Source organism: Podarcis bocagei, assembly GCF_964188305.1.
Source record: "Podarcis bocagei genome assembly, chromosome: 8".
NCBI classification, from domain to species: Eukaryota; Metazoa; Chordata; class Lepidosauria; order Squamata; family Lacertidae; genus Podarcis; species Podarcis bocagei.
The window spans coordinates 8,220,094-8,234,528 of record NC_138133.1 but is presented as its reverse complement, the minus strand read 5'-3'; the positions used below and the strand labels follow the sequence as shown (position 1 = coordinate 8,234,528).

General features: G+C 42.4%; 1 protein-coding gene and 1 long non-coding RNA gene across 5 annotated transcripts in view; one reads left to right on the top strand and one right to left on the bottom strand.

Moving 5' to 3' along the window:
- The window catches only part of LOC308594059, a 227,903-nt gene that overhangs the window by 52,073 nt on the left and 161,395 nt on the right, over positions 1–14,435 (top strand). The gene's annotated exons all lie outside the window — the stretch shown is intronic.
- VWA8 (von Willebrand factor A domain containing 8) overlaps positions 1–14,435 on the bottom strand; it is an 89,108-nt gene that overhangs the window by 32,756 nt on the left and 41,917 nt on the right. For 3 of the 4 annotated variants that reach the window (XM_081206143.1, XM_081206142.1, XM_081206141.1), the window contains exons 24-29: positions 12,440–12,559; positions 10,956–11,161; positions 7,675–7,826; positions 2,831–2,930; positions 2,482–2,620; positions 1,781–1,974 (exon numbers count right to left, since the gene is read on the bottom strand). In XM_081206143.1, the coding sequence (XP_081062269.1) occupies positions 1,781–1,974; positions 2,482–2,620; positions 2,831–2,930; positions 7,675–7,826; positions 10,956–11,161; positions 12,440–12,559 (911 nt within the window). The remainder of the gene's footprint in view (positions 1–1,780; positions 1,975–2,481; positions 2,621–2,830; positions 2,931–7,674; positions 7,827–10,955; positions 11,162–12,439; positions 12,560–14,435) is intronic. The other variant, XM_081206144.1, reaches the window with a different exon arrangement.

Below are 14,435 nucleotides of genomic sequence, written 5' to 3'. Positions count from 1 at the left end.
TAGCAATGCAAAACTGGAGATATTATGTCACCATAAATTTTGCTCTGCCTAATAAGTGGAGCGAGAACAGAGAAACTTGCAAATGGCGACATTGTCGCTCCATACTTTTGCATGAATAACCAGAGGGAGCAGAAGGAGACTGCCTAGCCATGTGCCGGCTGTACTGCGTAATGCTGACTCAGAAAAGTTAGTGTTCATACAATTGTTTCATTCAGCCCAGACACTGAGATCCAGTGCCGAGGGCCTTCTGGCGGTTCCCTCATTGCGAGAAGCGAAGTTACATGGAACCAGAGAGAGGGCCTTCTTGGTAGTGGCGCCCGCCCTGTGGAACGCCCTCCCATCAGATGTCAAGGAAACAAGCAGCTATCCTATTTTTAAAAGACATCTGGAGGCAGCCCTGTTTAGGGAAGTTTTTAATATTTAATGCTATATTGTTTTTAAACACTCAATTGGGAGCTGCCCTGAGTGACTGGGGAAACTCAGCCAGATGGGCGGGGTATAATAATAATAATAATAATAATTATTATTATTATTATTTTGCTTCACTTTTGCCTCACTTCAGAACTGCATATGCCACAGGCAGTTTCATGTGACCAGTTGTTTTCCGAAAACCTAAGTATAGCACTTGGGCAGAAGATCAGCTCCCCCAACAGAATGCTCTCTGATGAACATAATTTCAATGCATGGCAAAAAGATATTTCTAAATATATTTGGCAAGGGGAAAAAAACCTAGAATAAAATATAAAATATTGATAGATGGAAAAGAGAGAGGAGGTTTCTCCCTGCCTGACATGAGATTATACTATGAAGCATCTTGTCTTTGTTGGTTGAAGGAATGGATGACATTGGAGAATTCACATATTCCAGACTTAGAATGTCATGATAATATTTTCAGTTGGCATGCTTATTTATGGTATGAAAAGGTGAAAGTACATAAAGGATTTACAAATCCTATAACTGGGGAAAAATTGTATAGAGAATGGAATAAATACAAAAATCTAATAGATGCAAAAACAGCACTTGGGCTGTCACCACTGGAAGCCATAGTGGTAAAGAAAAAGAATATGATGGAAGGTTGGACAACTTATAGAAATTTATTTTAAAAATTGTGATGAGTATAAATTAGAATAATTTAAGGAATTATCAGGAAAATTGACAACATGGATACAATATCCTCATTTGAATGAAGTACTTAAGTAAGATAGAATACAAGGGACTGGGGAACAAACATCACAACTGGAGAGAGATCTGTTGGAATGTAATGTAAAAGCGCTGTCTAAAATGTGTAATATGCTATTGGAATAGAAGACAAAGCTTGCAACAAGTCTGTAAGGTAGTGCCACAGAAGTATCCCTCTCTTGCAGATGTGGATGTGGAGGCAAAGTAGCGTGTCTAAAGGACCCCCAATTAGTTTTTGGACAGAAAATCCCCAGTGCAAATCTTGTCTCCAATTCATAATGCAGTATCTTAACCCCCATACTACACCAGCTCTCATGCGGTACAAGGAGCCAAGTTTACAGAGGACTGCAAGTGAGCAAGCAAGATGTGTCACAAGCCCAGCTCCTACACAGTGGGGACATGTTTGGTGAAAACAACAAAAGGCAGTGCCATACACCAGGGGAACGTGTGTCCTCCATAATCCCAACCAAGATGAACTGGATGAGAATTATTTTTGATCTCAAAACCAGACAGACATTAGAGCTTGAGAAATATGAGGGATCCCACTTCCTGGTGCCAACATATTAACCCCAGAAATGGAAAGCATGTTGGCTTTTTTCACCTGTTCTTCGTGTAGAACTACTTGACCTTTGAGAGGGTTACCCAGAGGTGCCAATGTCACAAATGGTTGCCATATTCCACCAACGGTCCTTGGGAAGATGTCATACAAGTCTATAATGCATCCATTCTTACTGGCCGGATCCATGACATATAAGGACACAGGATTGCATGTAGCCACATAAAGGGCGTCTTCTGCTTCCGAAAGTGGGAATAAGATACAGGTTACATGAAAGCAAACATATGAACAGATTGCTTATAGGCACAGACATTGTTTGCATAAATATATTGATATATGGAATGAGTCTATACAGAATATAGCAGGTTATTAATAATCCTGTATGTATTCACATATATATGTATTCACATATTATACAAAGGTAAAGGTAAAGGGACCCCTGACAGTTAGGTCCAGTCATGGACGACTCTTGGGTTGCAGCACTCATCTCGCTTTATTGGCCGAGGGAGCCGGTGTACAGCTTCCAGGTCATGTGGCCAGCATGACTAAGCTGCTTCTGCCAAATCAGAGCAGCGCACGGAAACGCCATTTACCTTCCCGCAGAGGGGAGGGAATTAATATAGAGCAGAGGGAATAAAATAAGGCAGCATACAAACTAATTTATATTAATTATGTTCTAGATATCTACACATTCATACTGTTTCTCTTCATCACTAAATAAACAGAAAATAAAATTTATACTCTACCTTGAGCCGCAGCAACATCACACACAAAATTAACTTCATTCAAAGGCAGCGACCAAAAGGCACGTTCTTCTGTAAAGCTCAGGGATCTGGCTTCGTGTCTTTCCAGTGGGAATGCCTGCACATTTAAGTACATTGGACCCTAAAAGAAATATAATTTATATTTTGAATTAGACACATATGCGGGCACCAAAATCTTTTAAATGCTTAGGGCCTCTAAGGGTCTTAATCCAGCTCTGGAATTGGTAGACTACAAATTGTGAATACATGAAAAAATTCTGTATGACTTTAAAATCCTGGAAAATAGGGTATGCTTACAGTCAACATTAAGATTTATTTTTTAAAATCTTACCTTTATATCTATGTGATGTGTTTCAGTTGGGCACAAAAGTTTCTGTTGTGGCTGGCTGACTTTCCAGTAGCCCATTAATTTTGCACTTGGCAATGGCAACCTGCCCAACAAAGAAACTATTATTATTTTTTTGTTTTTTAGGTAGCTACCAAACATTTACAGACAACAACAACAAAGAGAAGAGAGGAACAAAACAAAACCAAAATCAATGTAAGAGGGAAAATGCAAGTTGTTGGCATCTGAAGTGCCATGAATGCTAACCCACCTATAACTTTCTCTTTTTAGATGGCATTTCATCTAAAAATACATTTCTGAGCTGAAAAGTTTCCTTGTTGACACAATCTTAATCTGCCACAGAGTCAGCAGCCTTAAAATATCAAGGAAACAATACCAGGAGGAGTCCCACTGAAAATTATGCTCTGTAAGGGAAAGACTTGGAAACCCAAATGGCCTGTGCAAGTATAAGCTGCGTCCCAACATATCCAGAAACACTTCGGCTGCACGGAGGCCACAGGTTTGAATGCAACAACTGACAAAGGAAGAAGGAAATACATTTCTAGAAAATACAAACAAGTTCTGCCAAATAAGAGTTTAAAGAGGAGGCCAAGTTGGGTTCATTTTTTCTGTGGGGTGGGAAAGATAGATGGGGAGCTGGCAAGATCAAGGAGAGACTAGATAAAAATAATAGGAAAAGTCCTCTATGCCAGGACTGCCATACGTTCGGAATTTCCCAGAGATAGTTGGGATCTGTACGTCAAAAATGGCGTCTGGGTGGAATTTTTGAAAAGCAGCACGAATGTCCAGGAAAACCTGGCAGCCCATATCGGAAGTGTTGATTTTTTTTTGGTATTTTCCTTTTTTTTTAAAAAAAAAGGTTTTAAAAAAGCACTCCATTTTTGGGGCAGATTTTGCAAATATGACAACCCTATCGTATACAACTCAGCCCATTTTCATTAACTGCCATGACTGATGAAGCATTGCCATTGAACGACTGTGTTTCCCTCAGAAGAAGGTCTCCCAGCATTTCCTGCCTGTCACAGAATGCGGTCAGGGCATAGAATCGGAGCGGATGAGGACACACATTATCTTAACACATTAGTTAAGATAATGCTTGTTAAACCTGCCAGACTTCCAACATTATGACTGTTAAAGGTCAAGGACCCCTGACAGTTATGTCCAGTCGCGAACGACTCTGGGGTTGTGGCGTTCATCTCACTTTACTACTAAAACATCTAACAATACAAACTTGACTCTGAGGGCAAGTGTTCCTTTTCAAACAAGTTTTCTGAGGAAGCAGGGGGACAGTGGGCTTGCTTCATAGCCCAAAGATCACCAAGATACCAAGGAGCCACTTAGGTGGCACACTGCCGAAGATGATGCTTGGGAGCGATCATGTCAACTGCCCCTTTCATATTGTCATTTCATACGGAGGTCAGCGCTTTGACAGAGTCATTCAGGAACACATCAGTTTCTGAGGGGAGGCCCTTCAAATAGGCCTACTTCCCTTACTGGCAGGAATTGCCACTACCAAGCCAAATTTCACCAGACCAGGTAATGGTCCAAAAATAACAAGGGACTGCACTGCATTCCCTCATTTTCAAACCATCCCTCACATCACTCAAAGGTGTGCCCTGCCTAATCCACTGGCCCAACAGCCACTTGAGACATTCCCATGGTTGTCATGAAGGACATGAAATTTCAAACCAGCCCAATATCAGCCTCCACAGGGACAATGGAGTCATGCAGGACAACTGTCCCAGGATCCTCTAACACTATGCTGGGGACCACCTTGTCCAGCTCAATTTCATTATGAATTCATTATTCTCGGACTTCCGGGGAGGCATCATAGCTGGTTAGCCGTCTCTGTTGAGGCTCTATTCTCAAAGATAATTAAGTGGTGATTAACGATAGCTACTGTCTCGTATTCTTCTCTGAGGAACAGATATAACAGGGATTATCTTCCAAATGTTCTGGAAGGATTGCTCCCGCCATGGGACCAAGAAATCTTCAAGGAACCTAAACGGGTGAATTTTGCCCAAACACCACTTAATAGCCCTAGAGGTCAGCCCCTAGGGCAAAGATAACCAAAAGCTCCTTTCTTCAATTATTTCTGAAACTCCTATAAATTACTACTATGACTATCTCTCTGTTGGTTAAAATGTTCATTTGAAATACAACCCAATAGCTGACTTAAGAGGAGACGCCATTAAGGGGCTGTAAACAAATAAATCAAAAAACATGCTCTTATTCCACATAGCAAAGAAAGTTTTTCAAACAGGTAAGAGATTCTCCAACTTTGAGAAATTTTCATCTTATTTTGTTCTAGTCTTAATCCTGTTTTACTGGTGAATGTGCTGCTTTGTACTGTGAAACTACATGGCTGCTCCCTGTGAGAAGGCAATGTTAGAAATGCAACTTCCTGCAATTTCCAGATAAGCAAGGACTGTGTGAATTTCTGAGAAAGCACTCAGGCTGGTGAAAATGCTGAAAAATACTGCATTGACTGTTGCAGTTGTGCAACAATTATTAAATGAGCAATTAAAGGAAATAAGAGTGGAGCTGCATAAAATGTTAAATGTTAATTGGGCAACACTGTGGCTGGATAATATATATAGCCTTTGGAAAAAATACTGCTGGAGATTTGCCAGACCAGGAGAATGGAATGATATAGTTGAAGGCAAGGGGTGATGAAAGTGAGAAGACCTCCACACAGCAGGTGCCTGGAGGAATGAAACAGCCAAGCTATGATGTTGGAGGAGGGGAAGGGGTCCATGGATGGAAAGACTAAGAAATATCCTGAGCTGGCAGAGATGAGTTGAGAACGAAAGGATTCTGTGTAAAAATTGGAATAAATCTCGAGGGGAAAGCTACTTACTCTTGTAACACGTTTGGGAAAAGAATGGAAAAGGAGGAAATGGAAACTCTCTCTTTCTGTCTCTCTCTCTCTCTATATATATATATTAAAGGACTGAAAACAGTGGCCATCAGGAAATGGAACTGGAAGATATGGATTCGGATGTGAATTAATGATTATACAATAAGTAAATAGCTATCTATTATTGTCTTAACAAATAACCAGAGTGAATAAACCCTTGAGGAATAAAAAACAAGGACTGAATGTTTCTTAATATTGGAGGTTCAGTTGTGATGTCGGACTGGAGGAAGACTACTGCTGACTTTTATATATAATAGCATAATAACAATCAGGGAACCTCTTTTGGACTTCTTATCTGGAAGGAAAAACGAATGAACTTGAGATGTCCAGACTGAAGGCTGGGAAAAGTCACTTAGCAGAGGGAGGAACAGCTGGATACTACCCTGGAGTAAATATTTAACTATTTTGAAGAACTCTTGTATATATAACTGGCAAATGGGTAGTTGGAAGTCCCTTTTCCTTTTCTTCAGGAAGAAGTGCCGCCACTGGAATTCAGTTGCTACTGTAGTGGCATTGCTCCAAGCCATGCTGATCTGGGCTCAGGCCAGCATAACATACCCCAGCTTTGACCCTAACCATATTCCGTGCCGGAACTGTACATATGAAGCTAACAATGCAAAGAGAGGTAGTTCCCAAATGCTTTAACAAGATTTTTGCACCCATATAGTCTCTCAGAGATCCAGATAACGGTCTCAACCATAAGCCAACATTCACTTTTGCTCCTAATATTTCCTCGCCTTCAGTAATCCTTGCCCCAACATGCCTTCCGCCTTACAGCTATGAATAAAATACAAAGAACTGCCTGGCAAATGCAGGCTGTTATGTTATGTGCAGTGAGGACAAACAGTCCCCATCATCTACGGCCAGGAAGGAGAGCAAATCCAAAGTTGTTTTGGATTACATTAACAACTGTAATTGATTAAAAAAAACACAACTCCTAAATTATTGGCTGGAATGAGGCAACATGAACCTATTTCACCAATTTTAAAACAACTTCACTTGACTACCTGTTTGTTTCTATGCCCAATGCAAGGTGCTCCTTTTAATCTTTAGAATCCTAATTTTAATTTAGGCATGCATTTCAGATGGTATTTACTAACTAACTAACTAACTACCTGGCCCTTCACCTAGGCAGTTTCCATAAAAACCAATTTGCCTAACACCAGTGGTTTGTATGTATAAAGGGGAATATTTGTTTTTCTATAAATAGTTTTGGAAATTGGTTTGCAGTGCGATCTTATCCATGTCTGCTCAGAAATAAGTACTACTGAAATCAATAGGGCTTACTCCCAGGTAAGCTGAGATAGGACCACAGCCTTAGTAGTTATGACACATAATTATGTGCATTTATTATACTCATCAAAAAAACTGTCTGAAACCAGAGGAAAGCCACCAATATCATGAAGCAAACTGGATGGCCTGTAAGCAGTTTGTGGAGTTGTGGTTTTGCAAAGTACATGCCAAATGTCTGATGATGGGAATAAGTATTGAAATGCTAACTTCACTCAAGAATAAGTTACTCTTTGGACATGTTCTACAAAGTATTTTGAAAGATTTGTGCAAGAATAGGGGCTAACATATTTCCCCACTATTGATAAAAAGAATTTGGATTTGCTACTAATTATGGAAATAAATTGCAAAATGATCATTCAATGAAGAGAAACCGAGAAGAACGAATTTTCCCCTTTATTGGATCCATTTAATCATACAAATCATCACTATTCATAATATAATACATTCACAATTTATACATAATGCTGTAAATGTGCAGAGTTAAAATAGTATAAATTAATAATAGTTCAATAATATATCAATCTGTTTTCAGGTATTAGCAATATTTGCTTCAAGCATTCAAGGCAGACAGGTCGATCTTAACTAGCAGCAAATATACAATCTATGTTAGTCTTACTCCTTAGCCAGGTGTACATTGGTGGGTTTTGCTCCAATGGGGATGCCATGTTTATGCAGAGTCCGAATTAAAATCTCACGCATTTCGTTATTGTAGGAGTCAAAGTCAAATACATTTCTGACAACGTTGGCAAGCCCTTCTGTTGGAAATTTCTACAGAGAGGGAGAAGGAGAAGAGCACAAGATTAATGAGCTCCCCACGGACCGAGATGCAAGGTTTCACAGGTTCTGAGATGCACAAATGGAGTTCTAGGTAAGCAAGAGGATCTCCATTCAATGAGATTCTTTGATAGGGATGCACATTGCAAGGCTGTTTCATACCCTGAAGTGAAGGCCCTTTGCTGGCATCTGTCTGTCTCGAGAGACAATGGGAATGACCGTCTGGGGGTGAAGTCAAACAGAATTAACAGCACTGAAGGGACATCTCTAGGCATAGGCCTGGGTGGCGTGTCTGGAGGTTCTGGGCTGCCCAGATGACAAGGCCCCCCTCTCAGCCTCACTGATGTGGTCCAAAAGAAAGCAGAGCAGTGTGTTTGGCACTGGTGGCCACCGGAGAAAGCAGCCGCCAAGCACCTTCCCATCACCAAGACAGCTCTGTTGAAAGCCGCCCTCCCTCCAGCTATGTGACTATCACATCCCATCTAGGTAGGCTCCCTGACTTGCTATGGACTTTGGTTGGTCGCCTCGGGACCTGGTAGGAATTTTTTCCAATTGGTAATTGGCATATACAGCCAGTTGGTTTTTCGCCTACCTCGTAGCAACTCGTCACAACTCCTCAGTATTGGCTGTTAGGCATTGGCAAGGGAGGGTTAAGTGGATGAGAGGGGGGAGGGAAGCGCCATCGCCTCCCCCACAGAAAAGGGTAGTCCGATAAAGGACTCCGGGGGGGGGGGTTGCTCTGTCCGAAGCCTATGGAGGTATGGGCCCAAGGCACGCCCCCAAGCGGTGACTCCGGGGGAGTTCCTAGTTGACAAGCCTCAGCAGGGCTCCCCCTACTGGTGGTTAACCCTTGCCGGTCTTCATGCAATCGGGCTGGAGCCGGCTAGTCGATAGGGCCAATGCCTAAGCCAAATACCGCTCATTCCTTTAATCAATAAAGTTGTGGCCTATTTCGCCCATTAACCTTATATTCTGGTGTCCTGTGTCTTTATTTCTTCCTGGGTGGGGGCGGGAAGTCGCCACGCAACCAAGACAGCTCTGTTGAAAGCCGCCCTCCCTCCAGCTACTGACTATCACATCGCCACGGCCAGTGTGAGAAAGCGACAAGCCAACAACAAACAACACAAGCAACACAATGACCAGTATGCTAGATAGCACTGCAATTCTTATTGCATAATATACATAATTTAGTACAAGCGGTGAAACTTTTCAGGCGTTCATGGTGCCGAAGTAGTAAGTGAATAACAACATAGGACAGTGATCCCAGATAATCTGACTGTTTCGCTGGAATCTTCTTCAGCACAACCCACAGATTAGAAAAATGCACAAAGTTTTACCGCTTAGCCCACAGGATAGCATCTATTACTTTGTTTCAACTACAGACTTATTATACTTCTACGGACTTTCAAAGATTGACAGAGGTGTGTTCATTTGATTTCAAATATATTAGAGAATTTACAAGTGTACACATTTTGTTTTTGTTGTACTAAATTATGTATATTATGCAATAAGAATTGCAGTGCTATCTAGCATACTGGTCATCATGTTGCTTGTGTTGTTTGCTGTGTTAGGTTTCCAACACAGGGGTTTGTTGTTCTGTATTAGTGAGAGAAAGTGGCCCGCCTTCCGCTGTGGAAGCTCAGTGATATGCTGAATAATGGAGAACTCCTTTCCAAGCTTCCTTGTTACCTCAGCCCTCCCAATCCCTATTCCTCTGGGGTCAAGCCTAAGAACATGGGATTATCTCATTTCTAATATTCATAAACTGCTCTGGAAGCCTTTGCCTCGAAAATGGGTAAATAGGTTTTATTATTTCATTCTGAACAAGTTACAAAGAACACAGGATAATTTTTCTGAACCTTCTGAGAAGAGTATTTTAGGTTGCAACCCTAGCATACTTCACAGGGAAAAAGCCCCATTGATCATAGCTGGCCGGACTTCTAAGTATATAAGTAAAGCACTGGTTTTCAACCAGTGTCCTGTGGCACCCAGGGGTGATTTAAGGAACATTCAGGGGTGCCCCAGGGGCATTGTTTCATTAACTTGCTGCCCATATTTTCCTGCATTATCTCTCTCTTTCTCGCTAAGCAAGATTCAGGGGAGCTGGCAGCTTTAACATGCAGCCCATTATCTTCCTGAAATAAAACAGTGGCAAAAAAAGTGGAGAAACACTCTTGCATGACTGTTTTATCTTCTTAAAATCTCTCCCCCCCAAAAAAAAATCCTCCCCAGCTTCAGTAACTAACAGTTCCTTAGTTTTACACAGAGAGCTTGAAAAATGCAAGAAAATAGCAGGGTAGCTTGATGTTGCGTGTGCCCAGATGTGTGTGTGTGCTTCGCTGGCATGTGGCATCTGGAGGGATCAGAAGTTGCTTGGGGCTGGTAAGATTAGCAACTCCTATTTTATGAGCTTGCTTCCACACAGAAGTGGCATGTCTACAAAGCGAATAAGAATAATATAATAATAATTTTTTATTTGTATCCCGCCCTCCCCAGCCGAGGCCGGGCTCAGAGCGGCTAACATCATAAAAACATAAAACAGACATCAATTAATTAAAATGCATCTTAAAATTAATTCAGACAAGTTAAAATCTGGCCAGGTGACAATTATCAAGTTGGAATTGAGCATGGTTAATACTTGCCTGGATCAACTGTTTACACTGATCATACAAGGACCTGTGAGTGGGTTGGGGGCCTCCTTCGGGCTTGTTTTATACAAAAGAAAGTAAGTCAAACTGCACCCTTTCCCAAAGGCTTGGTGGAACAGCTCCGTCTTGCAGGCCCTGCGGAAAGATGTCAAATCCCGCAGGGCCCTGGTCCTTTATACGCATAGGAAAGGAGGAATCATCTGGGCACATTTTGTCTTGATCAAGAGGAAGTCAATCAGATTCAGGGCCCTGCTGGACTTGGGTTATCCACGACTAACCTAATTTCACTGCTTTCACGACTAGCATCCTCTGGAACCAGCCACAGCCATTAAATCCCCTTAGATGGGTCCTACAAACATTTTAGGCTTTACCAATTTCAATCTACTCTTCCGAATGGTTTTTGCAAGTTAAATGTCAATATTTATCAGTGGGTCTGTTCCAAATCGCGCCGGTAGCAGAAATGTATATACTGTACCTGTAAATGCTTGACTATATTCACTACTTCTCTCGTTGAGTAAGGATAGTTGATAATTCCTTGGTCGGCCAAGCTTCTGAGCTCTCCAAAAGCAGCCACCAGTTTCTGCAGGACTGGCTCAGGAACCGCAGGCCCGTATTGTCGAAGCATTGCAAGCTCAGAGCTTGGTTTGGGGTTATCAATTGCATGGCAGCTAAAAATATCTCCTGGAATAAACAAGCAAGGAATGGAGAGTTGTGGAAAGGTTGTAGCATATAGTAATGGAAACCCTGAAGCTATGCAAACTCCAGAAAGCCAGGTGTTGTTGACTCGGTTGCATTCCTGGACTGGAGGCGGAAGTCTCCACTGAACCTTCAAGCATGTTGCCCCTTGTGCTATTCAAAGGGGTCTTTATGGCAAACGGTCCCTCTAGATACCTATTGCCCAGCTTCAACGCATCTTCACTGTCAGGGAACTGACATCGGAGCGAGAGGCGAAGGGGAGGCTCCCAGATGATGCTGGCGAAGGACCCAGCAGCAGGGGGAGAAACAGCTCAGTAGAAGGGGAAGCCAATCAGCGCAACACCAGGGATAAAGGGGGGCAGATGGGGGAATCGGAGGGAGGGCTCCAGGACTCTTCACTGGACATCAGTGAGGAGAGCCCAGGTCCTCCGCTACCCACGCCTTCCCTGCGCAGAAGACTCCCGCGCAGTGAGAGGGGGAGGAGACTGGGTGTCAAACAACTTTTATGTTGGAAGAGGTTCAAGAAACGCCCACTGACGGATTCTGCCAGTGACTGAGGCAGCCACCATGAGGAGAGGCTGTGCAGTCAGAAAGTTTTAACAAGGCAAATTAACCAAGAAAGGCACCAGTTTACGCACGAGTAACTCATACCCATTACATTCACGTATGGAAGTTCGCCAGCTGCTGAGTGCACCATAATCATTCAGTCCTCCACTTGAAAGTAGCTCAGGCAGAAAGGCTGGGAACAGATCCTTTGTATGAGATTTTCAAGAGCTAGCACCAGAGGAGATACTACGAGCTTTCAGCAACCTGCTGCCCTCCCAATGAGGTGCCAACTTCCATCAAGCCCATCCAACACTGAGGAAGGTTGGGGTACCACAACAGTCACGGAATGCCAGTATTTGGACCCCTTCTTCTCATCCCAAATTACCTTATAACAATCCCAGAAACATAGTTCTTCTTGCTAACATTCTGAAAAAGTATGTTCTGCTATGCGCTTAGCCAAATACTTTAAAATTCAAAATCCCTTATTTTATGCAGCCACTTTCCCCAAAGAGTCCATGTGTAATTCTCTTCCAAGTTTCAGATGAGAAAATGACTGACACAGCCTCCTATCTGAAAGGCTGAACAGATTTCTTAAAAAACAGCCTGTTTCCTGTATATCTTTTCTATCAGGAGGACGAGTAAAGCAAAGCTTATATTTTCCATACTGAAGTCTGTAGAAAACACAGTTGTTGTTGGTTTATTAAGCACTGCACTTACCTAGTGTTCCAAAAAAGTCATTGCCCAAAAACGGAAATCCAGGTCTGTTTGCTAGAACGATCATTCTGAAATCTGGATGAATTACCACCACATTTTCTCTTCCACTCACACTAGCAGAGTCTAGAAAATACATATAATTGAATTAATATTTTCAACTTTACAAGGCACGGTTCAAGTAACAAAATTCATGCCCACTGAAAGGTTTTAAATAATCAACATATATGAAATGATCTGCTTAACTCTACAGTGAATATAACCCATTATCATTAAAATTTTGCAATAGAATACCCCAAAAGTACAAAAAGTATAAAATTATGCATTTTGTTATAAATACATTTATATACATATTTAAATATGGATTTTCATACAGATTTTAAAAAAAATACTTGGTGATTAGTGAATGACCACATGAAAAATTCATATGAACCATAAGCATTTTGATTCATCTATCCCTACATTTCCCTTGAACAATGTGTTACATTTCACAATTATTTAAATTTTACTGATTCTACAGCCTTCTCTCCTGCTGCCAAACTATTCCATTCATTTCCAGTCTAGAGAAACTCAACAGTTCAACTCATTCTTCATAAAAAGGTACAGGATTTCACCATTTCCAATCCTGCAGGCCCACTCCAAGCAAACTTACAACAAGCTAACTCTCTCTATTAACACTCTGATCTGAAAGATTTATTAAACCACAGAACCTAAGGCTTGCCGATCAGAAGGTCGGCAGTTCAAATCCCCACGGTGGGGTGAGCTCCCGTTGCTCGGTCCCTGCTCCTGCCAACCTAGAAGTTCAAAAGCATGAAGTGCAAGTAGATAATTAGGTACTGCTCCGGCGGGAAGGTAACCGGCGTTTCCGTGCGCTGCTCTGGTTCGCCAGAAGCGGCTTAGTCATGCTGGCCACATGACCCGGAAGCTGTACTCCAGCTCCCTCGGCCAATAAAGTGAGATGAACACCGCAACCCCAGAGTCCCAGAGTCATCCATGACCTAACGGTCAGGGGTCCCTTTACCTTTACCTTATGTAATAAAACTAATATCCATTAGTGCAGCACAGTGATCACTACAGTCCAATATAAGCACTTCTTTGTTAGACAGGCGCACCTGGTTATAATTTTTTAGCTAACCAATATGCCAGTGCTCTGAATATAGCAGAGGTTTTCAACCTTTTTGAGTCCGCGGCTCCCTTGACCAACTACATTCTTTTTACAGTTCCCTTGTGGGGCTCAGGAACCCAGTTATGTCACCCCTTGCTTGCAGAGCTGGCAGCCTCTCAACCTTTTTTGAACCACCCCCCCATTGGAACACGCCTGTGGGGCACACACAGTCCCCAAATGGAGACAAACCTCTCCGGGCGTCTTCCTGATGAAGCGCAGCCCAGGACATCCATAAATCTTCAGCCCCAGTGCACACCAGCGACACATATCCAAAGATATGTGCACGCTCAATCAGCAGAGTATAGCAGAAACGAAGTGGAGCTTTGGTGTGTGCATTCTAAGTATTTATTAAGCAATATATACAGGACATATGGAAGGGAGAGATGGACCATAAAGAAGGCTGATCGCCGAAGAATTGATGCTTTTGAATTATGGTGCTGGAGGAGACTCTTGAGAGTCCCATGGACTGCAAGAAGATCAAACGTATCCATTCTGAAGTAAATCAGCCCTGAGTGCTCACTGGAAGGACAGATCGTGAAGCTGAGGCTCCAATACTTTGGCCACCTCATGAGATGAGAAGACTCCCTGGAAAAGACCCTGATGTTGGGAAAGATGGAGGGCACAAGGAGAACGGGAAGACAGAGGACGAGATGGTTGAACAGTGTTCTCGAAGCTACCAGCATGAGTTTGACTAAACTGCGGGAGGCAGTAGAAGATAGGAGTACCTGGCGTGCTCTGGTCCATGGGGTCACAAAGAGTCGGAAACGACTAAACGACTAAACAACAACAACATATACAGGACAAAGCAATCATGGTGTCCTCTCACTTCTTCTCCAA